Source organism: Mobula birostris, chromosome 3 (genome assembly GCF_030028105.1).
Source record: "Mobula birostris isolate sMobBir1 chromosome 3, sMobBir1.hap1, whole genome shotgun sequence".
Lineage (NCBI taxonomy): Eukaryota > Metazoa > Chordata > Chondrichthyes > Myliobatiformes > Myliobatidae > Mobula > Mobula birostris.
The window spans coordinates 152,018,556-152,046,093 of record NC_092372.1 but is presented as its reverse complement, the minus strand read 5'-3'; the positions used below and the strand labels follow the sequence as shown (position 1 = coordinate 152,046,093).

Genomic DNA, 27,538 nt, shown 5'->3' with positions numbered 1-27,538 from the left:
TGGCTCTTTTCTGGAAACTCTTTGCATACATGTCCTTGATGGCAGGTAGGCGAGTGCCAGTGATGCATTGGGCAGTTCTGAATACCTATTGCAGAGCCTTTCTGTCCGCTACATTGCAGTTTTCGTACCAAACTTGACCAGTGCTCTTTACTACACATCTGTAGAAGGAAATGGGTATGGACATGCAAAGTCCAGCTCTCTTCAGCCTCCTCAAAGCAGAGGTGTTGATGGGCTTTACTGATTGTGTAGGACATGTTCTGGGACCTTGGGAGGTTGTGAGATATGCACTCCCAGAAGTTTGAAACAGCTCGCAGTTTCCACTGCCTATCTACTTAAAGAGGTACATGGTGAGAGTTCTCCTAAAGTCAATGACCACCTGCTTTGTCTTGCTGACATTGAAGAAGAGGTTATATACCTGGAACCAGGCCTCGAGCTCTTCAACCTCCTCTCTGTAGGCTATCTCACTGCTGTTGGCAATGAGACTCACCACTATCGTGTCATCAGCGAACTTGACAATGTGATTGCTCGGGCGTTTGGTCGTGCACTCACGTGTGAGCAGAGTGTACAGTAGTGGGCTCAGCGCACAGCCCCAGAGGGGCAAACATGTTGCGGATGATGTGGAAAGAGGACCGGTTGTGCATCCTGACTATCAGAGGACTGTTGGTTAGGAAGTCAACACTCAGTTGCACAGTGGTGTATTTAGATCAAGGAGTAGGAGTTTGTTCACCAAGATCTATGGGACAGTAGTGTTGAATGCAGAACTGAAGCCCAGTAACAGCATTCCAACATGTGTCCTTGTTTTCCAGGTGCATGACAGATGCTATAGCATCAATCATAGAGGGGTTCTGTCAGTCATTTAATCAACTTTACAGTTGTTTGTTTTACTTGTTTAAGAGTCCTTTAAAGCATTTCAATATTTATTCTTTCATAGTAAATTACAATCTCTGCAATACAGTCAACAGATATCTATATTTTCTTCAAATTAGCTTTTTTTCGTTATTTGCAGGTAGTGATTTAACCACGTCATAAAGAAATTCTAATAGCACAGCAGCCTTTCCTGCCTGGTACTTCACGAAAGCTACATTTCTTGAACCAAAGTAGAAACCACAGTATGATCTTTATTTCTATTTAATATGGGATTTATTATGCAGTGGGACAATATTCTTGATTGGCAAGGGATCTGGGGCAAATATTCATGAAGTAATTCAAGAAAAACAAACATCTTCAAAAAGAACAAAATTGGGAGTTGGTTCATCAATTTCGTCAAAACTAAAAATCCAACTTCTTATCTTTACAATGACAATGTAAATGTCCTTTTTTTTAAAAAGGCGATGATCTCGGAAATTATGATAGCTTTACAAACAAATACAAAGCCTCACCTAGAAATTAACTCTACAACCACAATCCTCCCCCACCCCCAGCTAACGATGCATCCGGAATACATACAATTAAACTTAGTATTACATTATCTCCTTTATGAAGAACTGATAAAAAAAATCTTAGACATAGTAGGACTACTATATAAAGATTTATACAGACATCTGATAGACTACTTTCATATCTGTCTGCAACTGGCAAGGTTTGACAGTCTAAGCAAAAGGGCTCCAAAGGTCCTATTAGTATCCTAACCATTAGAAATAAATAAACAATATATTCACCAGCGAGTGCTGCCAAGATTTTTCAGAATAATATGGAAGCTGGCAAGGGAAGGGAGATACATTAAGTGTTTAAGAACATACGAGATACCAGCAAGAGGCTAGCACTTGGGATTGACTGCATGTTATTCTACAAGAACTTTGAGTACCTGGATCATGAAGTGTTGATAGATAGATACTTTAATGATCTCAAAGGAAATTACAGTGCCATAGTAGCATTAAAAGTACACAGACATACGAATGTAAAATCAGTTAATCAGTTAAGTGCAAACTATATTTCCCTTCACAGATCTGCTCAGTGTGTTCAGCATTTTCTATTTTTATTATCACATCTACAGTTTTTTTTTGCTTTTTGAACAAATGTATAGGTAAGTATCTGAAGTTCAGAAACAATGGACATAATTGGTGGGACATTTCAACCAATCAGCTGGCATCAGTGTTTAGCAAAACTGGTTTGAAATTCTTTCGAAGTTCGTTCAAGTACTTAAATGATGCTAACAAAGAGAAGGAAAACTGTTTGGTATAAGTAGGTTTACCTGTTCTGTACATTTCTGAAATTCCACATTGAGATACTCTATTGGCAGGGTAGGGATATTCAGAGGAGCTTCTGACAGTGGTTTCTCAGAGCGTAACCAGGCTGGCCCTGGTAAATACTCCTGTGATCCTGCCACCAATGTGCTCTGTTCCAAGTTCTCAGGTGTGGTAGTTGAATTGTCAACCTCTGCTGAAACGGTTGCATCTAATTTCAATAATTTCATTTCTGATGAAAGACCAGGATCGCTGGCATGAAGTTTACTTATCCCTGAACCATCAGTTGTATCAGACATTCCCTCTCCATCACTGATCCTTTCTACTCGCTCGTGACATGCGCTCTTCAAGGCATCCCAAAGACCATCAGTCCAAGGACTGACAACCAACTCCAATCTAAAAGTAAATAAAACTAATTGAAACATTAAACAAAAGGGAAAAGGAGATTTACACTGAAACAAAATCATTTAGGCAAGGGAAGCAGTCATTTTCCTTGAGAAAAGTTAACGAGTTGGTTCAAAGGATTTCATCAGCGACCAATCTGAGTTAGCAATTACTTCCAACAGAAAGTGTTAAAATAAAAGCTGGCAATGCACTTATGATTGGCAATTGATGGCAAGTTGATTTTAAAATCTAAGATGGATTGATTTGAGCAGACAAAACTCACAACTAGGTGTTAGTTCTCGTTCTGATAGAAGTCAATTTACAGATCAGCCATCAATGGTGGATTATCTTTGAAATATTCCATACTCTTGCGCTCTCAGAAGATGTGGGTAACAAAAATAACATTCTTCTTGCAGAACTGAACAGTAGCTGGAAAAAGTTACTCATATTTGCCTTACCCTACACTATCATCTGCATATCCAGTCGCATAGAAGTGAACCGCACCAAGCCGCTGAAGCTGCTCGTCAATCATCTTCCCACCATTGGCAAAAAACGTGTAACTTGAGTCTCCAAGAGCTATAGAGAATACATTATTTTAAATTAATACAAAAAAAATTATAGGTATAGTTGTTAACAATCTACAGAAGTCAGGATTTTGCTTACCTAATACTGCATATTTTATGTGTGCATAACGATGAGGTGCTGAGATGCCACTAACTTCCTGGAAAAACTTCTTTGCTGTCTCTGGGAGCTCCCCACTACCAGTCGTGGAGGTAATTATAACAACTGGAGCATGTTCTTTCTCCAGGTTAAACTGAACAAGTAATAAGAAAATGAAATTACATTTATTCAGCCATTAAAAATCTGTTTCTTTTGCTAATCTCAGGCTGTCAATCAGAATTAATAATCAACTTAATTCTTGCCACATGCACCAGAATATTTCCCAACATTATGCTCTTTTAGCAGTCCTTCATAAAAGATCTTAAAAATCGCTTACTCTCAAAGACATGTCATAAGATATATAGTCAATAGTGCTGTCATAATGAAGGACAAAACATTTAAAGAGACTGCGCAAATTCAAACCAACTGTACTCCACGTGGGAAGCCACACTAAAGAGGGAATTCAGGTAAGTAAATCAGTGGTTGGGATAATAAAATGATATCCAACACATCACTCGTTCATGTGCCACTTCATATCCAACACATACCCATTTTAAAACAGTTCCTACGAGAGGCTGAACTCGAATTAATGTATTAGATTGTACCAGACTACAGAGTTCTACTAACAAGGAGCAAAACACAAGGAATTACCTTGACAGATGGTTTTATGAGTCAGCCTCCCCCCTCAGAAGAAGGATCCTTACCACAAAGCAAAAGAAGAAGTCATTCACCACCGATTTTTTCCCCACTAATCTATAAGACTTTCTGGCGATGGTTAAAACCAAAATGGAAGCATAGTTTTCCCTCAAGTAATTGCCCATCATCTTCCTAATTGCATTTTAAGAGTGAGTGTTTTGGTTACTCAAGGTGATTACTTAACACTGAGAATGGGAAATCTAGCATTAGACATAGATTATATGGAGTTAGTAAACTTTCACAGAATCAACCTACTGTAACACAACAGATGTATGACCCAACTTGTAGGACAATCCTGTCAGTGTCACTTACCTACTCGTTTCCTGTACTTGAATTATTCTATCAACCACCAATACAATTCCCTTTTGAAACCCCTGATGTTGTATCTATATTGTGGTTGACAGGTCCTTGATTAGTAAGGGCATGAAAGATCACAGGGAGAACCCAGCAACATGGAATTGAGAGGGAATATAAATCAGACTCAGTGGGCTGATGGCCTAACTCTGCTCCTATATTTTATACCCCTTTGCTCAAAGTACATACAGCATAATTCAACAAATGTTATCACAAGGTTATTTTTCAATTACCTCTTCCATTTGGCTTAGACAATGTAGATCAGCTACAAATCCTTTTCCATCTGCATTTTCAGTAATTTCTTCAGCAATTGCTTTTGCTTGTCCTTTTTCAGTGGCATAAAGCAACAAGAATCGGTATTTGGCATCTAATGGCATCGTACTGCACCAGCTGTAGGTAGAGAAAATTATTTGCCAGTCACAATGATTATTATTTCCAGTTGCAGAACATTCAACAGATGAAGTTCGTTCAATGCATGAAAAATGTCTCACTCAAGTAGCACACTTACTGAGAAAAAGAAAGCAGAATCCCAAAGTATTGCTGAATTGTAGTCTGTATTTAAATACAGCCATCAATTTGCACACTGCAAAGTCCTTCAAATAGTGAAGTAGATGACTTGTCAACCTGTTTCAGCAATCCAGCTTTTCAGTAAACAGCTCAATTTTAAAATTTTCATCCTTGTTCCTTAAACCCTCAAAGAGCATCCCATTTCTAATCTCCTGCAGATTCAAGATTCCGAAGCTCCTTTAATTCTAATCCCCCGTGTCTCCTTGATATCATCGTAGTTCTCTTTGTAAGCAGTGGTGGAAAATGACATAGCAAATGGGCTATGAGTGAGGATTAGGGGCAGGAGGGAAGGAGGTGGGTCCAGAACATTTTAACTTTCAATGTATGGTAAAATCCAATGTGTCAATGAGAGAATAAGGCTGAAACACTTAACAACCACTTTGAGGAAGAGGTGCTGAACACATAATCCATTTCAACTGCATCCTACAGAACTCTTACATCATAAAAGCCAGTCTTCAGTCAATTCAAATCAAAATGCAGTGTCAAAAAGAAAAGTGGATCGGATTGAGCAAAATAAAAACTTTGTCATGTTACAGTATCTTAGCTATGAAGCTACTTGTTCCAACATAGATACAAGACAATATCGACCCAACACAGTGTGAAACACTGCTCAGGACAAAACCAATCCAGTCACTGTGTGTTCCTTCAGACATTCTTAATTAACCGCAACGATTAAATGCATTATTAATAAACAATTACTCGTTTATCTAAACTATAATATGTTTACAATTCCTCAGTTTGTTTTCTGTTGGGACCACTCAACTCCCAGTCTTGGTCTAAATGTGGTCAATGGAGTTGAAGCCTTCACTGAGTAATAAATCAGACACAGAAAACTCTCCATTAACAAGAATCATACCAACCACAAAAATAAATGTTTCTGCTTGTTGGAGGGCAATCACTTACAAAGGATTTCCTGATGATAGCGACTTTTAAACCATTCCATGCCTACATACACCTGGATCTCAACAACATTTGGGTTTAAGTTGATAAATGGCAAGTCGTATTTGTACTACACAGCTACTAGGTAATAGCAATCCATATTTTAAGTATTTTGAAAACAATAATTCCTGCTTTTCAACTATCAGCAGGAAACATTTCTTCCATATTCTTTTAGGATCTCATGTTTCACTCAAGTCCCCCCTCACTCTGTTAAACTCCAGCATATTCAAAACAAGCTCGTTCCCATAAAGTAACTCACCCAATTAGGCACTAATCGAGTAGCAGCGTTCACTGATCTCTCTCCAATGCCTTAACATTCTTTGTTAAACAAGGAAGCCAATGCTCTATGTAGTATTCCAGGCATGGTCTCACTAATACATGATACAACTGAAGTACAAACTCCCTACTTCCATACTCATTCCTTTAACAATAAATGATGCTGTTTTGTTATGTTTCCCAATTATTCATTGTAGCTCCACACTCACCTTTTGTGAACATGTACGAATACCTTGGCTATCTCCACAATCTCATCATTTCAATTATGGTTTTTTCCCCTGTGAAAATAGACCGTTTCACCCTCACCCCCCCCCCCCACACACACTTGTTTGTCGGGTGATTCCCCCCACTCAATGAATCCATCTACATGTAGCCTCTAACTTTTCTTCATAACTCACCTTCCTACCTACCATACTGCAACCATGAACTGGAGGCGGAGTGAAGTGATGCTGGTGCTAAATGGCAACTCCTTTGCTTGCCACTTCAGAAACAGCTCTATTTCCATCTTTAATATCATTCCCTTTCAGGGTTCTTTTGAAGACCCTGACCTGGAGTTGCACGCTGACTACAGTTCTTTGCGGGAATGGGACCCGCTCTCGGGGTTTCACAACTGGCCATTGTTCGGCACGCCAAGGACACAGCCTAAGAGTTCAGGTCGGCTTTAGAGGCCTAGGATCTCGGGGCTCTGGAGACAGGCGGATAAAAGGTCGGTGTCTCGGACAGGTGTATCGTGGGAGCTGGATCATCTTCGACTGTGTGCCCAGAGACCTGAGATATTTGGGCACAGGGCTTGAAAAAGTGACGCAATGGACTTCTAACATCATAAACCAGCGAGTTCAAAGGTTCAATTTAATGTCAGAGGATGTATACAACGTACATCCTGAAATGCTTTTTCTTCACAAGCATCCACGAAAACAGAAGTGCCCCAGAGAATGAATGACAGTTAAACGTGAGAACCCCAAAGTACCCCCCCAGGTCCCCCCTCCCACTTGTAAGCGGCGGCGAGCAACAATCCCCCCCCACCTGCAAAAATAAAAAGCGCACCCACTACCGAGCACAAGCGTGAGCCAAGCGATAGCAAAGACACAGACCCCAGTTACCCCAAAGACTATCGCAATTCATCCAGCATTCGGCAACCCACAAGTTCTCTCTCTCCCTAGCAAGGGAGAGGGAGGTGTCCCCCATTTTCACAGTGAGCAGGTGACATAACAACAATCCGCTGGTTTACGATGTTAAAAAGTTTGTTTCATCACTTTTTATGAGCTCTGTGCCCGAAGATTGCAAAGATCTCGGGTCCTTGGGTCCACAGCGAGAGATTTTCTGCCCTCCCCGATGACACACGAGTCTCCTACCGTGACACCGACCCTCGATCAGCCTGTCTCCAGAGCCCCGAGATCTTAGGCTTCCGAACACTAGGCTGCCTCTCAGGCCGACCCCTTGGAGTGCCAAACATCGGCCAGTCCTGAAACCCCAAGAACGGGTCCCGTTCCCGCAAAGAACCGAAGTCAGCGTGTAACTCCAGGTCAGGGTCTTCAAAAGAACCCTGAAAGGGAAAAATAAAGATATTAAAGATGGAAATAGAGCTGTTTCTGAAGATGCAAGCAAAGGAATCGCCGTTTAGCGCCATCTTAATTCCGCCTCTGTCAGGGTTGTTTGTTATGTCTCCCCTCTCGCTATGAAACTGAGACACCTTTCTCCCCTATCAGGGACTGAAAGAGCCTGTGGCTATGTCAAATGCTGGATGAACACTGTAGTCTTTACAGTACTGCAAGCCTGAGCCTTTACAGATGCTTTGCACACGCTTGAGTGCTTGATGGTGTCCACGCTTTTTTTTTGCCAGTAGGGGGAGGGGGGATTGTGCTAGCTGCCGCTTATGCACGGGAGGGAGGGGAGCTGGGGGGGGACTTTGGGGTTCTAACATTTAACTGTCTTTCATTCTTTGGGGCACTCCTCTGTTCTTGTGGATGGTTGCAAAGAAAAAGCATTTCAGGATGTATATTGTATACATTTCTGACATTAAATGTACCCTTGAAATCCTGAAACCATATCTTGCCTTTATCCACATCATTTATATAAACTGTAAAAAATTACAACCCCTGCGGCTATTTGTTACATCTTGCTAAAAAAAATTTCTATTAGTTCTCCAATCTTCTATCCACAACAAAGTACAGGTTTCCCCTGCCATCCGAAGGTAGAGCGTTCCTATGAAATGGTTCGTAAGCTGGAATGTTGTAAAGTGAAGAAGCAATTACCATTTATGTAAATGGTAAAAATTTGTGAGTGTTCGCAGACCCAAAATATAACTGACCAAATCATGCCAAATAACACATAAAGCCTAAAATAACAGTAACATATAGTAAAAACAGGAATGATATGATAAATATACAGCCTATATAAAAGTAGAAATACTTTTCTACAATCATTGCCGCACTGTCCACTGTAGTGAAAATCTCACACAAGTGCTCTCGGCAGAAACACTTTCTCTAGTAACTTTTAAGCTATGAAGCTGCCAAATCATACCAAATAACACATAAAAATACACAGCCTATATAAAGTAGAAATAATGTATGTACAGTGTAGTATCACTTACTGGAATCGGGACAGCGCCAAGCACACCGATGATGGTGTGTTAGGCTGAGTCGTCGGAGGTTGGGGTGGTGCAGTGGTCCCCACCCTCCAGGCAGTGACCCGATACCAATCCGCGAAGTATGCAGGGGTACAGTGGTAGCCGGGACGCACCCAGCACATCTTTAAGAAAAAAGCCAAAATAAACAAGCTAATTAATTAGGTGCCGCCCAGCACGTAAATGTCGGCCCAGATCAGAGGCGATCATCTCATCGTCGTCTGTTTCCATCAGGGCAGGCAGGTCATCTTCTTCTATCTTGAAATGCTTAATTATGTCTAGTTTTACACTAAGTGTAACACCCTTACGAGCTCTTTTAGGCTTTTCCGATACTGTAGAACTCATTTTGCTAACGGCTGCTCACAGGCACGTGTTGAAGCAATGCCGGCTAGAATGCAGTTCCGGGGGAGGAGCTTGGCTGCTCGGGGCGCGCGCTGCATTTTTTCGCACGCTGCCTTTTTCAAAACAGTGAAAACACCTTCTGTTAGCGAAAACAGGTAGCTAATGTAGGTCTTTCGTAACAGTGAGGTTTTGTAAAGCAAACGTTCAAAAAGCGGTGGACACCTGTACCACCTTTCACTCCATGAGTTATTCCATTTCCCAATAACCTTTGATTGGCATATTATCATGTGCTTACTGAAAATCCGAGGACTGCAAACCTTTCATTATTGTGACTTCCAATAAGGCAAATCCTTTCTCTCCCCCTCCCACCCCACCCCCATCAGTCACGTGTTGTAAATTCCTATTTTTAACATTAATGTCCTTGAAGTAAGTTTTCTTTTATATAAAGTGAAATTTGATAACAACTAACATTTTCCCAATGACCCAAGTTAAGTGGCATATAGTTTTCACCATTTCTTTTCTCCTTCACTTACTCCAATCTAATGGAACCTTTCCTGAAGGTCAAAATGAAAATTAAACCAACTCATCAACTATCCCATTACAGGTTTCCCCTGCCATCCGAAGGTAGAGCGTTCCTATGAAACGGTTCATAAGCCGAAATGTCGTAAAGCGAAGAAGCAATTCCCATTTATTTATATGGGAAAATTTTGTGAGCGTTCGCAGACCCCAAAATAACTTACCAAGTCATGCCAAATAACACATAAAACCTAAAATAACAGTAACATATAGTAAAAGCAGGGAATGATATGATAAATACACAGCCTATATAAAGTAGAAATACTTTTCCACAATCATTGCCGGCACAGATCTCCGTAGCGAAAATCTCACGCAAGCGCCATCGGTAGAAACATGGCGCAAACGCTGTTGGCAAGAACTCAGCACAAGCGCTCTCCAGGAATCTTTAAACTATGAAGTAGCCAAATCATACCAAATAACATGTAAAAATACACAGCCAATATAAAGTAGAAATAATGTATGTACAGTGTAGTATCACTTACGGGAATCGGGACAGCGCAGAGCACACTGATGATGGTGTGTTAGGCTGAGTTGTCGCAGGCTGGGTGGTGCAGTGGCAGGCAGCACATTTTCTCCTATGACTGCCCGCCTCGATGTTGAAGGTCGTGGTTCGTCGCCTGCTGTGGCTGATGTGGAAGGCTTGCTTGACTGCTGAGCCTCGCTCATTTTTCTATCACACAGTTCTTTAATAAGGACTCAAACCATCCTGCAAATATCTCCTAAACCGACATACCCTTTCAAAATTAAAGTCGTACTTTATCATTACTCATTCGGTTTCAATTGTTATCCTTTCCTCTTCCAATTGCATCAGCTCTTCATTTATCAGTTCTTGGTCATGGGATGCCAAAACCTCTTCAACATCATCTTCGTCAGCTTCCACAAGCCAAACTCATTTTGTCCTTGCTTTGTTCACCACGATTGAAACGCTTAATTATGTCTAGTTTTACGCTAAGTGTAACACCCTTACGAGCTCTTTCAGGCTTTTTCGACACCATAGAACTCAGCTTGCAAATGACTGCTCATAAGCTCGTGTTAAAGCAATACTGGCGAGAATGTCGTTCCGAATCCGGGGAGAGTGGCTCCTTAGGGCGCGTGTTGCTTTTTATCGCGCGCTGAATTTTTTTCGTAACAGTGAAAACACCTTCTGAAAGTGAAAACAGGGTACTAATGTAGGTCTTTCGTAACAGTGAGGTTTCGTAAAGCGAACATTCGAAAAGTAGGGGACACCTGTATCCACTTCTCTTATGACTTGGATAAAAATCATCAAGATCCAGCTCCAACAAATGAATCAGTTCCACTTCCCTTGTATTGTCATTTTCCTCTGGCTCCTCAATTCCTACTAATTTCTGATTTCCTGTTATTTCTAGGATGTTATTAATATCCTCTGCTATGAGCAGAGATACACAATACGAGTTTAATTCACCTGTTATCTCTTTATTTCCCTTTATTAATTTCCCAAACTTGCTTTTTATAGGACCAATGTTTACTAACTTTTTTAAAATTTTCTATAGAAACATTTTATATTATTTGTCTAACTCTTTTATTCTTATTAGCCATTATAGCAAGTTTATAATAATTTCATCAACCTTCAGACTTGCCTTCTGACTTTAATGCTGTTTCCTTAAGTTGGATAGAATCTTTGGTTTTGATGGTTTGATAAAACATTCCAGATATTGTCAGGATAGGCCAGTCTGACGATTGCTAGCCTGGCCAATGATTTATCCAGGCAAGGATGAGTTACTTGACATACCTCCTTTGTGCTTGATTAACTACAACGTACATCTAACATTGGATGACATTTTCTGCAAAGACTCTAGATCAGGTAGGAAATGGAAGAAACTATCATTCAGGCTTGGTCTGGGTTTTAAGAACCATGGCATTCCCACACCGGAGTGGCAACCTAGATTGAAGGACCTCAAAATTCTGGCACAAGTCTTCAATTCCCTCTCATATCAAAGAGAAAAGCTTCCCCTGCTGAATGATCGATTCTCCTGCACACATACTAACAATAAACCTAGTGCAATTTGAAATATGCACAGCTGCTCCTTATACATAGTATTCAGAAACTGAACATGGGTAGGACCATGGTTCCTCATGTATAGCAAAAAAAAAAAAAAATCCACAATTCTTCAGTCCACTTTTACGACTACAATTCAGGCAACTACGAACACCACATTTACTGGCTTCTTCACATTATGTTGTACATTATGGTGGACTCTCTGCAGTTCCTGCCCATAGAACGCTATCTCAGAAGAGGCATTTTTGAGGATCTTTAAAAGATTCAATATTATTTTTCTGCAACAGTATTTAAATTACTATTGTAGTTTGTGATGGGATGAGTGGAGATAGAACCGAAGGAGATGGACTTCAGTTAGTGGACTGCACAGTGATTCATCATTGATACCTGGTGCAGTGCAGGTAATGCAGATGTCTGTGCAGTCCCTCAATTCACCAATGATACAGCCCAGCAGTGCCTAATCTGGGAGTGTGCAATGAACTTGTACTCATCTTTCTAACAAAACGGTGTTGGTCACAAGACCATGCTCCAATCATTTCATCATAAGGTGGAAATTTTGAGAGTTAGTTTTCATTGTAGTCTCATTTTCAGAATCTCATCTGTACAGAAAATTGTAACATTTTTTTGATTCTGGTACTGGTGATGTCAAAAAAGACCAATCTGTCTCCTTCTTGAGACATGGGCACAGGCTCATCCAGATGAGAGTAGATGACTTCCTTGGCCTCCCCTCTAGCTTCTGGGGAGGGGCCTTATTTGGTGTTGACTGTAGTGCACTGTTTCTGCATTCCAGGGAGCACAAAGGTCACAGATGTTTAGTAAATCTACAGGGATGTAGTTCATATTTGAGGACAGAATCTGTCTGAGAAAGATAATGTTCTTCTAATTTGCCCCTGGAAAAGAAGGTACAACCATTTGGTTCTTTGAGATAGCCATCTCCTGAACATTTTGTGAAACTCCAGGGTAGTGATGTCAATGTTAAATCTTCTGGAATAGCAGAATGAATCTTGGGTTTGTTACAGTTATGTCTGTCCATGGGCTTTCTCAATGAAGAACGGAAATTACTTGTATATGACTTCCTATAACTTGGAATGGCCATTGCATATCAGGTACCATATGCATTTGATAGATCAAGGTCTTGACCCAATAGGAAAGGGATTCAGTTTAACTGGAGACCAAGTTCTGCTGTACTGCTGCATGGACATTGACGTGCGCGCACGCACACGCACACACACAACTGGCATGTACTAGAAAAGTGAGCTACAGCAGGTACTCACTCGCACACGTGTATAAACTCCTTTGTGGGCTCAAGCAGAGACATCCTCACCCACTGCCTCTTCTTCCTTTACCCACCTTGTCTTCTACTGTTCCTACCCCCCAATCCCTGAATTGCCTTTCCTTCAATGCTCCTTATCTCACCTGCAATCACAAAAAGGGTAGCTATACATCACTAGATATCTTTGTCACTAAAGATTAGTCATACTTTATTGATCCTGGGGGAAATTGGTTTTCGTCACAGTTGCACCATAAATAATAAATAGTAATAGAACCATAAATAGTTAAATAGTAATATGTAAATTATGCCAGTAAATTATGAAATAAGTCCAGGACCAGCCTATCGTCTCAGGGTGTCTGACCCTCCAAGGGAGGAGTTGTAAAGTTTGATGGCCACAGGCAGGAATGACTTCCTGTGACGCTCTGTGCTGCATCTCGGAGGAATGAGTCTCTGGCTGAATGTACTCCTGTGCCCACCCAGTACATTGTGTAGTGGATGGGAGACATTGACCAAGATGGCATGCAACTTAGACAGCATCCTCTTTTCAGACACCACCGTGAGAGAGTCCAGTTCCATCCCCACAACATCACTGGCCTTACGAATGAGTTTGTTGATTCTGTTGGTGTCTGCTACCCTCAGCCTGCTGCCCCAGCACACAACAGCAAATATGATAGCACTGGCCACCACAGACTCATAGAACATCCTCAGCATCATCTGGCAGATGTTAAAGGACCTCAGTCTCCTCAGGAAATAGAGACGGCTCTGACCCTTCTTGTAGACAGCCTCAGTGTTCTTAGACCAGTCCAGTTTATTGTCAATTCGTATCCCTAGGTATTTGTAATCCTCCATGTCCACACTGACCCCCTGGATGGTCACCGGTACCTTAGCTCTCCTCAGGTCTACCACCAGCTCCTTAGTCTTTTTCACATTAAACTGCAGATAACTCTGCTCACACCATGTGACAAAGTTTCCTACCGTAGCCCTGTACTCAGCCTCATCTCCCTTGCTGATGCATCCAACTATGGCAGAGTCATCCGAAAACTTCTGAAGATGACAAGACTCTGTGCAGTAGTTGAAGTCCGAGGTGTAAATGGTGAAGAGAAAGGAAGACAAGACAGTCCCCTGTGGAGCACATTTCTATCGCTATACCTTGGAGAGCATCCTGACAGGTTGCATCCCTGCCTGGTGTGGAGACTTCAATGCACAGGATGGGAAGAGCCACAGATGGTTGTAGACTCAGCCAACTTCATTGTGGCCACAACCCTCCCCACCACTGAGGACACCTTCAAAAGACAGTGCCCAAGGAAGGGCCCTCACAATCTAGGGCATGCCCTTTTCTCATTGCTACCATCAAGAAAGTACTGTAGTACAAAGGACTGAAGACACACACTTAACATTTTAAAAACGCAAACAACAGGAATTCTGCAGATGCTGGAAATTCAAGCAACACATATCAAAGTTGCTGGTGAACGCAGCAGGCCAGGCAGCATCTCTAGGAAGAGGTACAGTCGACGTTTCAGGCCGAGACCCTTCGTCAGGACTAACTGAAGGAAGAGTTAGTAAGAGATTTGAAAGTGGGAGGGGGAGGGGGAGATCCAAAATGATAGGAGAAGACAGGAGGGGGAGGGATAGAGCCAAGAGCTGGACAGGTGATTGGCAAAGGGGATACGAGAGGATCATGGGACAGGAGGTCCGGGAAGAAAGACAAGTGGGGGGGAACCCAGAGGATGGCCAAGGGGTATAGTCAGAGGGACAGAGGGAGAAAAAGGAGAGAGAGAGAAAGAATGTGTGTATAAAAATAAATAACAGATGGGGTACGAGGGGGAGGTGGGGCATTAGCGGAAGTTAGAGAAGTTGATGTTCATGCCATCAGGTTGGAGGCTACCCAGACGGCATATAAGATGTTGTTCCTCCAACCTGAGTGTGGCTTCATCTTTACAATAGAGGATGCTGTGGATGACATGTCAGAATGGGAATGGGATGTGGAATTAAAATGCATGGCCACTGGAAGATCCTGCTTTCTCTGGTAGACAAAGCGTAGGTGTTCAGCAAAGCAGTCTCCCAGTCTGCATCAGGTCTCGCCAATATATAGAAGGCCACATCGGGAGCACGGGACGCAGTATATCACCCCAGCCGACTCATAGGTGAAGTGTAGCCTCACCTGGAAGGACTGTTTGGGGCCCTGAATGGTGGTAAGGGAGGAAGTGTAAGGGCATGTGTAGCACTTGTTCCGCTTACAGGGATAGCTTCTTCCCCATCTGCCATTAGATTTCTGAAAAGTCACTTGGGAAATACAACCTATCTATTGCTCTATGCATCATTTATTTCTTGCGTTATACTGTTGCCACAAGACAAACTTCACTTCAGATTTCAACGATAATCCTGATTCTAATGCACAAATCATTCGTAGTGATGAGCTGACGACACTGCAGTTTGTCAATTAATTTGTGGATAATTATGCAAATCTTCTGTAAGCATCGGGCATGTTTGTTGACTGTAGTAATACAGCCGGCAATGTCACCAATTACACCTAACACTGGTTAAGGAGCGTCTACCTATTGATTCACTAGTACCAACATATGGACACTTATACACCTGAACTACAACTTTGTACTATATGCATATTATATATCTTCCACGTCCCTCTTACATGGTCCGCTTATTTAACATTCTTTAACAATTTAGGCAGTGCAGAACACTGTGTTAGATTGGCTGAGTGATATATAAGTGCAATATGAATCAAATATCAAGGGATGGTGTATCAGGTTTAAAAGAGTAAGTTACTTATTGCAAGTAAATCCTGGCGTATCACCGATTATTCCAAAGATTTAGCGTAACGTAAACCACAATACTCAGTGAAAGGCAAAAAACACGGAATGCTACTTACGTTGGCGGACTGATAGTAACCAAAGTCCTTTTTGTGAGAGCCGCAGTAAGAACACCTCTTAGAGTGGGAAATGGTAAATGATCATAAAATCTCCTGGGCTGAGAGGCAGGGCAGCGGAGAACGCGGTTCCAGTTTACCAGCAGCCGGTGGACAAGCAGCCTAAACCCAAGGCTACTCCCGCTGGATACTTTAAAGGTTCCACTCGGTCCCAACATCCGCACGCGGCGGAAGTGCCCAACGCCCCGCCCACTCAGGCAGCACAACTAGCCAATCCTGGCTCGAAGGCAAAAAATAGTCAGCTAATGAATGAAGGCTGGGCGTTGATGCGTCATGCGCGCGTGAGTTCCCGGTAGGAGGAATGACGTAAATCCCGGGGCTATCGCAGACCAAGCAGGGGCTGCTATCTCAAACCTGGCTACAAAGTTTTTTTTTCATGAAGCTATGTCAGATGATACCTGGAAAACAGAATAGGACAAAACGTTTCCCGATTACGTTAGCAGCTGGAGGTTTATCTACTTGCCGGATTGGCGGGACGTTGTTCCTGTTTACATGATCTGTACAAAAGGTGCATTATAAATACAGGTATAATTTTACTGTTTAACATCATTTCTAACATGTGACTGGCAGAATAAAGATGTTTCCGCATGCTTAAAAAGAGAGGGTTGCGTGTAGGTACAAAAGTAAATAAAATATCACAGATGTTGGGATATGTGGGAAGTTCGGGTAGCACTCAGCCTCTGTGGGGACTGAAACAGTTGCAGTTCATCAGAGGTACACAGGAACCACTTTTGGGTTTCAAGTTGACATCAGTAAGTTGGATTCACAAACTCAGATAATATCAAACAGGGTCCTGCATTGGATTGAAGGGAGTCAGTTCAGTAGTTAAAATAGATTAAACAAGTTAAATTTACCCCACTCGCACTGCTTAGTTTTAAGGCCATAAAGCTTTACTTTAGTGTCATCCAACCACAAGACCTTTTCCAAATATTTCCAGCAACTTGTAAGTGAGGCTTTGCAAAGTCTTCACAGACAAGGATATGATTTACTTTTTAGCCAAGCCTTCTCACCACTCTTCCCTAGATCCCCGTTTTGTGCAGCCTTAGAGATTGTGGAGCCTGGAACTTCATCTCCAGTTCTGAGCTAACTTCTGTAGCTCACTCAGAGTGACTGTTAGCATCACAGTAACTTCTCTTACAAGTGCCATTCTTCTCCGGTGAGTAACTTTAGATGGGCAGCCTGACAGGCAGAATGCCTTATCTTAGTACTGTACAACAATGGTGCCGTGTATTGGATCTTCTGGTTATATGTTGATGGTAATTGGGCAAAGATTTCTTCAAGCAAGCTCAAACAACAGGAATTCTGCAGATGCTGGAAATTCAAGCAACACACATCAAATTTGCTGGTGAACGCAGCAGGCCAGGCAGCTTCTGTAGGAAGAGGTGCAGTCTACGTTTCAGGCCGAGACCCTTCGTCAGGACTAACTGAAGGAAGAGTGAGTAAGGGATTTGAAAGTTGGAGGGGGAGGGGGAGATCCAAAATGATAGGAGAAGACAGGAGGGGGAGGGATGGAGCCAAGAGCTGGACAGGTGATTGGCAAAAGGGGATACGAGAGGATCATGGGACAGGAGGTCCGGGAAGAAAGACGGGGGGGGGGGGGGGAGACCCAGAGGATGGGCAAGAGGTATATTCAGAGGGACAGAGGGAGAAAAAGGAGAGTGAGAGAAAGAATGTGTGCATAAAAATAAGTAACAGATGGGGTACGAGGGGGAGGTGGGGCCTAGCGGAAGTTAGAGAAGTCGATGTTCATGCCATCAGGTTGGAGGCTACCCAGACGGAATATAAAGTGTTGTTCCTCCAACCTGAGTGTGGCTTCATCTTTACAGTAGAGGAGGCCGTGGATAGACATGTCAGAATGGGAATGGGATGTGGAATTAAAATGTGTGGCCACTGGAAGATCCTGCTTTCTCTGGCGGACAGAGCGTAGATGTTCAGCAAAACGGTCTCCCAGTCTGCGTTGGGTCTCGCCAATATATAAAAGGCCACATCGGGAGCACCGGACGCAGTATGAGGCAACACTTCACCTGTGAGTCGACTGGGGTGATATACTGCGTCCGGTGCTCCCGATGTGGCCTTTTATATATTGGCGAGACCCAACGCAGACTCTGGGTCCCCCCCACCCCTTGTCTTTCTTCCCGGACCTCCTGTCCCATGATCCTCTCGTATCCCCTTTTGCCAATCACCCGTCCAGCTCTTGGCTCCATCCCTCCCCCTCCTGTCTTCTCCTATCATTTTGGATCTCCCCCTCCCCCTCCAACTTTCAAATCCCTTACTCACTCTTCCTTCAGTTAGTCCTGACGAAGGGTCTCGGCCTGAAATGTCGACTGCACCTCTTCCTACAGATGCTGCCTGGCCTGCTGCGTTCACCAGCAACTTTGATGTGTGTTGCTTCAAGCAAGCTCTTTAGTTTTGCTGACATTGAACTAGAGGTTGTTGTTGCCAGGTGTCCTATCCCACTGACTCGTCTCCACCTGTGATTTGTCCAACAACAATAAAGCTACTGCTGAACTCAAAGCTGTACTTAATAATAATTACTTTATTGATCCAGAGTGGGAAATTATTTCTTCCAGCAGCAACATTTAAAAACACACTTGGCAATAGTAATAAATATTATAATAATATTAACTAATAAATCACAGAATAGAGTTAAAAAATACACTTGGACTAAGATGTTAACTGTCCTGTGCTATCACCAGTGGGATCATCAGTTGATCTGCCACCTGTCTTCAGGAGTTTCGGCCCGCTTATGATCAAGACTCCCTCGAGGTGGTGGGCCAGCAGTGCTAAAGCACCACCTCCCACTGGTGAGCTTAAAAACTTGGCATCTGCCTCTATCAGAGTTGTTGGTCACTTCCATCCAACAGATAGTCTGCTCTTCAGGTGTCTATGCAACTACTGAAGGGTTTGCAAGATATGTATACACTGTCTGACTATCTGCCCCTCTGGACGTACTTGGTCCACACCCATGCTGATCCTTTCTCTGCTGCCTCAGCTACAGCCCTGCTGGTTGACTTGATCTCTCTTCTAGTGAAGCCAAGGTCACGCAGCCACTTCTGGAGAGTGAACGCAATAAACCCACAGCAGCCTACTTCGAGTCGATAGCATGAGACCTTCCGCCCTCTGTCTCTGCACTCTGATCTTAATTCTGCATACTTGGTTAACTTGCGCTCATGGGCTTCATCGATGTTGTCTTCCCAGGGGACTGTGAGTTCACCAATAACCACTTCTCTACTGATGTCAGACCATACAATTATATCTGGACGCAATGTGGTGAAACTATTTGCTCCGGGAAACTGCCTTTCCCATCCAGGTTGGCCTCGACACACCAGTCATTGGCTGAAGAAAGTATGCTTGATCGTGAGCCTGCGCTGTACAACCTTGACTTGGAGCCTTCTTTCACAAATGATATGCGATGTTCTGTGCAGCATGGGGCATGAGATAAGTTGTGCTGCAGTACTCTCTGCTCAACCGCTTCTGTTACAACTTTGAGAACATTGTTATGTCTCCAAGTGTACATGCCGCTGGAAAGATTGACTCTGCATGCACTCAAAATATGTTGAAGTGTTCCCTTGTCACCACAAGCAGCACACCTGTCTGTCTTATCTTCATACCAGGTGCTGAGGTTGGCAAGTGTTGGGAGCAGATCGTACGCTGCTCTGCATAGAAAAGAAATGCAGAGCGGTTCCATCTGCCACAGAACATTCCAAGATAGATGTCGTCATTCAACACTTTCCCATCGGGTCCAAGCCCCTTGTTTGGCCAGGCCAGCTGTTTTAGCTAACCTCTTCTGCTCTTCTACCTCTCGTACCTCTTGTGTTACAACGTCACGGCGCTCCTTACCTGTAGAAGATGTGGGTTGTCCATCCAAGTCCCTGGCAGCCTAGCTGGATAGCCCCAACCATCTCCTTGTGCTTCAATCCAGACTCTGCCTCATCAACTGCTACACGGGCTGACCACAATAATATACACAATATATAATATTGTGAATAATAATATACACAACAGTAATTTACCGATGTGCAATAATGTACAATACTGTGCAATAATAATGTACAAAATAATAAAACAGAGACTATTGTACTATGATGTGTGTTCTGCTGTCGCACAGAGATGACCTTAGCCATGCAGTCGTGTGTACAGATGTGCTGCAGTTGAGGAACAGCAGCCTGATTTATGAATTGTTGCTGTCCAGATGGTTCTGAGCAGAGTGAAGAGCCAGAAAGGAACCCGCACCTGCTGCTAGCCTGCTGTGGTGTTAGGCAAATTGGAGTGGATTCAGGTCATCCCCGTGGTAGAAGTTGACTCGTGTCTTTACCAACCTCTCAAAGCTCCTCATTACGGTTGGTGTAACTACTACCAGGCAGTAGTCAGTGAGGCAAGTCACTGCGCTCTTCCTGGGCACCAGTAGAATAGAATCATTTCTGAAGCAGGTGGGACCCTCCAGCTGCAGAGCAAGGGGTTTAATATGTCCATAAATACTCCAGCCAGTCAGTACGCATATATCTTTAGTTCTCAGCTTAGTAAGCCATCTGGACCAGATGCCTTTCATGGATCCACGCTGTTGAAGGTCCCCAGAGACTGACATCATCTGGAGATGTGGGTGTCTCATGGTTCTCCCTGTCAAAGAATGCACAAAAAGGCATTGAGCTCATTTACAAGTAATGGTTATTGCCTGTTGTGCCAACCAATCCTGCCTTGCAGGAAGTTATATTGTTCAAACCCTGCTACCGCTGCTTGAGTGTCCATCTGTGATTTCAGTTTAATCTGAAATTGCAATACTATCTTGAGGTTCACTTGTTTGCGGGCATCTACAACACAAAGAGAAATACATGAGAGACACCCGGGTAGCTTAGCAATTAACTTGAGGGGCCAGAAGGGCCCCTTGAATTGACTTTATTACTTACATCCTTCATGTACACAAGGAGTAAAAATCTTTACATTACGTCTCTGTCTAAATGTGCAATTTATAGTAATCTATAATAAATAGTATGTACAATAGGACAGTCAATATACAGTTGTATCAGCATGAGTTAATCAGTTTGATGGCCTGGTGGAAGAAGCTGTCCCGGAGCCTGTTGGTCCTGGCTTTTATGCTGCGGTACCGTTTCCCGAGTGGTGGCAGCTGGAACAGTTTGTGGTTGGGGTGACTTGGGTCCTCAATGATCCTTCCATGTTGTATCTCCAAATAAAGTAAAATGAAAATTCACAAAAAGACTATACATAAACAAAGGCTGACAAACAGCCTATGTACAACAGAGGACAAACTGTGCGAATAAAAATAACGCTGAGAACATGAGTTGTAAAGAGCCCTTGACAGTGATTCATGTGGATATTGAATCAGTTCAGAGTGGTGGTGATCGAGGTTATCCACAGCAGTTCAGGAGCCTGATGGCGGTAGGGTAATCACTGTTCCTGAAGCTGGTGGTGTGGGACCTAAAGCTTCTGTATCTTCTGCTCAGTGGTGGTAGTGAGAAGAGGACATGGACTGGATGGTGGGGTGCTTTGAAGACGGATGCCGCTTTCTTATAACAGCACTCCACATAAGTGTATTCGCTAGTGGAGAGGGCTCAGCCTGTGAGGAACTGGGCCGTTCCACCAACTTCTGTAGCCTTTTCTGTTTCTGGGCTTTGATCTTTCCACAACCACTTTGCATCTATAAAAGTTTGTCCAAAGTTTTTGGTGATGTGCTAAATCTACGCAAAATTCTAAGAAAGTAGAGGCACTGTCATACCTTCTTTGTGATGACATTTACGTGCTGGTCCCAGGACCAATCCTTTGATATGTTAAAGCCAAGAAATTTAAGGCTTCTTACCCTTCTCACTCTGTTCCCATAATGAGGTCTGGCTCATAAACCCCACCAGCTTCTTCTTCCTGTAGTCGATAATCAGCTCTTTGGTTTTGCTGACATTGAGCGATAGGTTGTTGTGTAGCACCTCTCAAACAGGTTTTAAATCTCCCTCCCATACGCCAATTCATGACCACCTTTGATTTGGCCGGCAACAGAGGTGCCATCAGCAAACATAGGTAGAGCTTGGGAGCTGAGCCTAGCCACCAAATCCTCTATATAAAGTGAATAAAGCAGGGGGCTAAGACACAGTCCTGTGGGGCACTGGTGCTGATGGTGGGTGTGGAGGAGATGTTGTCGTCACTCCATAATAACTGGGTGAGGAAATTGAGGATCCAGTTGCACAGAAGAGAGCCTTGTAATTAGTTTTGTGGGGATGATGGTGTTGAACGCTGAGCTGTGGTCAATGAAGAGCATCCAGGGAAGACGCACAGTGTTTTTTGTGGATACACACTCACCCAGTGCATGTACTTCTGAAGTCTGCAATGGCTGTGGCATATTCATCTAGTTCCACTGACAATCGGGACACGCGGGTGACTTGGTGGCGTAGTGATTTGCATAATTTTGTTGCAGCGCCAACGACTGCGCTCAGTCAAACCGTTCTCCCCATGACTGTGTGGGTTTCCTCCGGGTGCTCTGTTTCCTCCCACATTCCAGAGAGGTACGGGTCAGTAGGTTAATTGGTCACGTGGGTGTAATCGGGTGGCAGGGGCTCATTGGGACAAAAGGACTGGTTACTGTGCTGTTTCTCTAACTATTAAAAAAAAGTTGTCCTCTCCACCGACTTGAAGCAGTCCTGACTTCGGTCCTTCATCTCTGCCATCCACGTCTTCATAGTCCTTTCACCGGTGCTGCCTTCTAAAAACAATCCGTAGATTTATGACCCTCTGGGTGAAGTTTTTCTTTCTTACTGTCCTGAATAAACTACTATTGGTTCTGCCCACCGCTGCCAGGGATAACATTAATTCTGTATCATTCAAGTCAATTTTTAAAGAATTTTGCATGTTTCAGTGAGATCGTTGCTCAAGCTAAACATTGGTGAGTGAGTATATGACAGCTGTCACATGACGAGAGATTAGATGGCCATATTGTGTTCTGTTCAGACTGTGACTTTTACCTTGACCTTGGAAGGTGTTCGGAGCAGACAGTATGGGAAAGTATATAACTGAGGGAGGGGAATTCTACTATGTATTAGGCAGGAATTTAGAAACAAATTGGGAACAGAGAGACTTGGGGAAATGCACAATGAAAATGTGACGTCTGCTTGGGGAGCAGTTGCACCGATTGCATGAGGTTCTGGGTAGGTTTGTCCCATTGAGACAGGGAAAGGGTGGTAGGGGGAAGGAACCATGGTTGACAAGAGATGTGGAACATCTAGTCAAGGAAGAAAGAAGCTTGCTTAAGATTTAGGAAGCAGGGATCAGACAGGGCTCCAGAAAGTTACAAGGTAACCCGGAAGAAGCTTAAGAATGGACCTAAGAGAGCCAGAAGGAGGCATAAAAAGGCCTCGGTGAGTAGGATGAAGGAGACCTTCAGGCATTCTCTGCACATGTGAAGAACAGAAAGAGGACTAGAGTGAGGATAGGACTGATCAGGATAGAAGAGGAGACGTGCCTGGAGTTGGAGGAGGTAGGGGAGGTCCTTAGTGAATACTTTACTTTGTATTAACCAGTGAGAGGGACCTTGATGTTTGCGAGGACAGCGTAAAAAAGGCTGATAAACTTGACTTTAAAAAAGAGGAATTGCAGGAACTTTTAAAAAACATTAGGATAAATAAGTCTCCAGAGCTGGACGGGATATACCCCAGGTTACAAGGGAAGTGAGGAAAGAGATTCCTCCACCTTGGCGATGATCATTGCATCCTCACTGGCCACAGGAGTAGTGTCAGATGATTGGAGAGTGTCAGGTATTATTCCTTTGATTAAGAAAGGGTGTAGGTGTAACCCTGGGTATTATAGACCAGTGAGCTTTACTTCAAAAAATGGTTCTTAAAGACAGGATTTATGAGCATTTGGAGAATTATAGTCTGATTAGGAACAGTCAGCATGGCTTTATGAGGGTCGGGTCATGCCTCACGAGCATGACTGAATTCTTTGAGGATGTGACAAAGTGCCTTGTTGAAGGTAAAGTAGTGGATGTGGTGAATCTGAATTTTACTAAGGTGCTTAATAAGGTTCCCCATGGCAGGCTCATTCAGAAAGACTGGAGACATAGAATACAGGGAAATTTGGCTCTATGGATTCAGAAGTAGCTTGCCCATAGAAGGCAGTGAGGGTGGTAGTAGATGGACATCTTCTGCCTGTGATGATCTGCAGGGATCTGTTCTGAGACCCCTGCTCTTTGTGATTTTCTTTGTAACTTGGATGAGGAAGTGGAAGGGTGGGTTAGTAAGTTTGCAGATGACACTGAGGTTGGTGGAGTTGTGGATGGTATAGAAAGTTGTCATGGGTTACAACAGGGCATTGAAAAGATGCAGAGTTGGGCTGAGAATTGGCAGATTGAGTTCAATCCAGAAAAGTGTGAAGTGATCCACTTTGGAAGGTCGAATTTGAAGGCAAAATACCGGGTTAATGGCAAGATCCCTGTATTTGGGGATTCATCTTCGAACCTGGAAGAGTATGCTGCAGTTGTTACTGACTTCATTAAAACCTGTGTGGATGAGTGTGTGCCTACGAAAACTTGCTATATATTCACAAACAAAAAGCCATGGTTGAATCAGGAAGCTCATCGTCTGCTGAGGGATAGATCTGTGGCATTCTGGTGACCCAGAGCTGTACACGAAAAGCAGGTATGACTTGTGGAGGGCAATTTCAAAAGCGAAGAAACAATTCTGAGCGAAGTTGGAGGTGGCATCAGATGCATGTCAACTCTGACAGGGTTTGCAGGATGTTACTTCCTACAAAGCAAAACCCAATAGCATGAATGGCAGCGATGCTTCACTACCAGATGATCTCAGCACCTTCTATGCCCAGTTTGAAAGGGAGAATATAACTACCCAGTGACCCTGTGATCTCTGTCTCCAAGAACAATGTCAGGCTGCCTTTCAGGAGGATGAACCCTCGCAAGGCATCAGGCCCCGATGGAGAACCTGGTAAGGCTCTGAAAACTTGTGCCAACCAACTGGCTGGAGTATTCAAGGACACTTTCAACCTCTCACTGCTACAGGTGGAAGTTCCCATCTGCTTCAAAAAAGGCAACAATTATACCAGTGCCTAAGGAGAGTAGTGCGAGCTGTCTTAATGACTATCATCCAGTAGCACTCACATCTACTGTGATGAAATGCTTCAAGAGGTTGATCGTGGCTAGAATCAACTTTTGCCTCAGGAAGTGCCTGGACTCACTGAAGTTTGCTTATTGCCACAATAGGTCCACGGCGGACACAATCTCAATGGCTCTCCTGAACAATACAAACACCTGTCAGAATGCTGTTCATTGACTATAGCTCAGCGTTTAACACCATCATTTCCATAGTCCTGATCAATAAGCTACAGAACATGGGTCTCTATACCTCCCTCTGCAATTGGATCCTTGATTTCATAACTGAAAGTCCACAATCTGTGCAGATTGACAATAATATCTCCTCTTCGCTGATAATCAAAACTGGCACACATCAGGGGTGTGTGCTTAGCCCACTGCTCTACTTGCTCTATACCCATGACTGTGTGGCAAAGCATAGCTCAAATGCCATCTATAGATTTGCTGATGATACAACCATTGTTGGTAGAATCTCAGATGGAGTTGAGAGGGCAAGGGATATAACAGCTAGTGGAGTGGTGTCACAGCAATAACCTGTCACTCAACGTCAGTAAGATAAAAGATAAATTGTGGATTTCAGGAAGGGTAGGGTTAGGGAACACAAACCAATCCTCATAGAGGGATCAGATGTGGAGAGAGTGAGCAACTTCAAATTCCTGAATGTTAAGATCTCTGAGGATCTAACCTGGTCCCAACATATTGATGCAGCTATAAAGAAGGCAAGACAGCAGCTATAATTCATTAGGAGTTTGAAGAGATTTGGTTTGTCAACTAAATCTCTTGAAAACTTATGTATATGTACCATGGAGAGCATTCTGACAGGCTGCAAAAATGTATGGTATGGGGGAGGCTACTGCACTGGTTCGAAAGAAGCTGCAGAAAGTTGTAAAGTTAGTCAGCTCCATCTTGGGTACTAGCCTCCATAGTATGCAAGGCGTCTTTGGGGAGCGGTGCCTGAGAAAGGCGGTACTGTATCCATTATTAAGGGCCCCCATCACCCAGGGCGTGCCCTTTTCAAACTGTTACACTCGGGAAGGAGGTACACACTTAGCGAATCAGGAACAGCTTCTTCCCCTCTTTCTTCTGATTCCTAAATGGACATCAATGGACATTGAACCCATGAACACTACCTCACTTTTTTTAATATATATTTCTCTTTTGCACTATTTTTTAATCTAACTACTTAGAGTGTGTGTGTGTATATAGTTACTGTAATCGATTTATTTCTTTCTTTCAGTATTATCATGTATTGCTTTGAACTGCTGCTGCTAAGTTAACAGATTTCAAATTTCATGACACATGCCGGTGATAATAAACTTGATTCTGATTCATTCTGATTCTTAATGTGGAGGAACAAAGGGAATTTGGGGCCCACATCCATAGATTCCTCAAAGTTGCTCCTCAAATTAATAGGGTAGTAAAGAAGGTGTGTGATGTGTTGGCCTTCATTAGTCTGGGAATTGAGTTCAAAAGCCACAAAGTAATGTAAGAACTCTATAAAACCCTGGTTAGACCACTCTTGGAATACTGTATTGTGTTCAGTTCTGCTCTGTTTACTATAGGAAGGATAAAGAAGCTTCCCAGCTTCTTACTTCACCTGTCCCCACCCTCTCAACCTCCCGCTCACCTGGTTTCACCTATCACCTGCCAGCTCGTCCTTCCCATCCCCCACCCTCTCAACCTCCTGCTCACCTGGTTTCACCTATCACCTGCCAGCTCGTCCTTCCCATCCCCCACCCTCTCAACCTCCCGCTCACCTGGTTTCACCCATCACCTGCCAGCTCGTCCTCCTTCCCATCCCCCACCCTCTCAACCTCCCGCTCACCTGGTTTCACCTATCACCTGCCAGCTCGTCCTTCCCATCCCCCACCCTCTCAACCTCCCGCTCACCTGGTTTCACCTATCACCTGCCAGCTCGTCCTTCCCATCCCCCACCCTCTCAACCTCCCGCTCACCTGGTTTCACCTATCACCTGCCAGCTCGTCCTTCCCATCCCCCACCCTCTCAACCTCCCGCTCACCTGGTTTCACCTATCACCTGCCAGCTCGTCCTTCCCATCCCCCACCCTCTCAACCTCCCGCTCACCTGGTTTCACCCATCACCTGCCAGCTCGTCCTCCTTCCCATCCCCCACCCCTATTCTGTTTAATTTCTCAGTTTCGTCTGGATGGAGTGGAGCTGACTGCTGTTGCAGAGAGATGGTTTAGCTGATGGACTTCTTCCAGACAATTCTAGGGTTCTACGCCTATTTCCTGTAATTACTTGATTTGTTATATCTAGAATCAGATTTTTCATGTCTTCATTAATGTCTTACGTGAATAATTTTAAATTAAAGCACAAATGAATAAACACTGATTTGGGTGTACAGGAACTTGGCAATTCGGATACATGCAACATTCTATCTCAATAAGCACAGTAGATGATGAATCACAAAATACAAAGAATTGCTCCATTTTCAACAGCTATTGATTTTTAATATGTTGCACTCTTACTATAAAGTGATTAAAATTATGTACAGTAAACATTCACTGCAGTTTGGTCATGTTTATGTACTTTTAAAATACTTGTTTTCAGCTACGTGTGTTATTAACAGATGTGAATATGC

At 43.4% G+C, this 27,538-nt stretch overlaps 2 protein-coding genes across 10 annotated transcripts in view; one reads left to right on the top strand and one right to left on the bottom strand.

Annotated features, from left to right (window-relative positions):
- The window catches only part of mtrr (5-methyltetrahydrofolate-homocysteine methyltransferase reductase), a 109,114-nt gene extending 93,096 nt beyond the window's left edge, over positions 1-16,018 (bottom strand). For 5 of the 7 annotated variants that reach the window (XR_011885424.1, XR_011885425.1, XR_011885426.1 and 2 more), the window contains exons 1-5: positions 15,778-16,016; positions 4,511-4,667; positions 3,231-3,381; positions 3,026-3,143; positions 2,192-2,579 (exon numbers count right to left, since the gene is read on the bottom strand). Coding sequence is in view for 3 of the 7 variants with exons in the window: in XM_072253461.1 (XP_072109562.1) it covers positions 2,192-2,579; positions 3,026-3,143; positions 3,231-3,381; positions 4,511-4,667; positions 15,778-15,992 (1,029 nt within the window). In the remaining 4 variants the exon portion in view is untranslated. Of the gene's footprint in view, positions 1-2,191; positions 2,580-3,025; positions 3,144-3,230; positions 3,382-4,510; positions 4,668-8,649; positions 8,808-15,777 lie in introns of all 7 variants that reach the window. The other 2 variants (XM_072253462.1, XM_072253463.1) reach the window with 2 other exon arrangements.
- Positions 16,019-16,128: 110 nt separating this feature from the next.
- fastkd3 (FAST kinase domains 3) overlaps positions 16,129-27,538 on the top strand; it is a 34,601-nt gene continuing 23,191 nt past the window's right edge. Inside the window, exons 1-2 of one of the 3 annotated variants that reach the window (XM_072253465.1) lie at positions 16,129-16,359; positions 16,858-16,990. The gene's annotated coding sequence lies outside the window, so the exon portion shown is untranslated. The remainder of the gene's footprint in view (positions 16,360-16,857; positions 16,991-27,538) is intronic. The other 2 variants (XM_072253467.1, XM_072253464.1) reach the window with 2 other exon arrangements.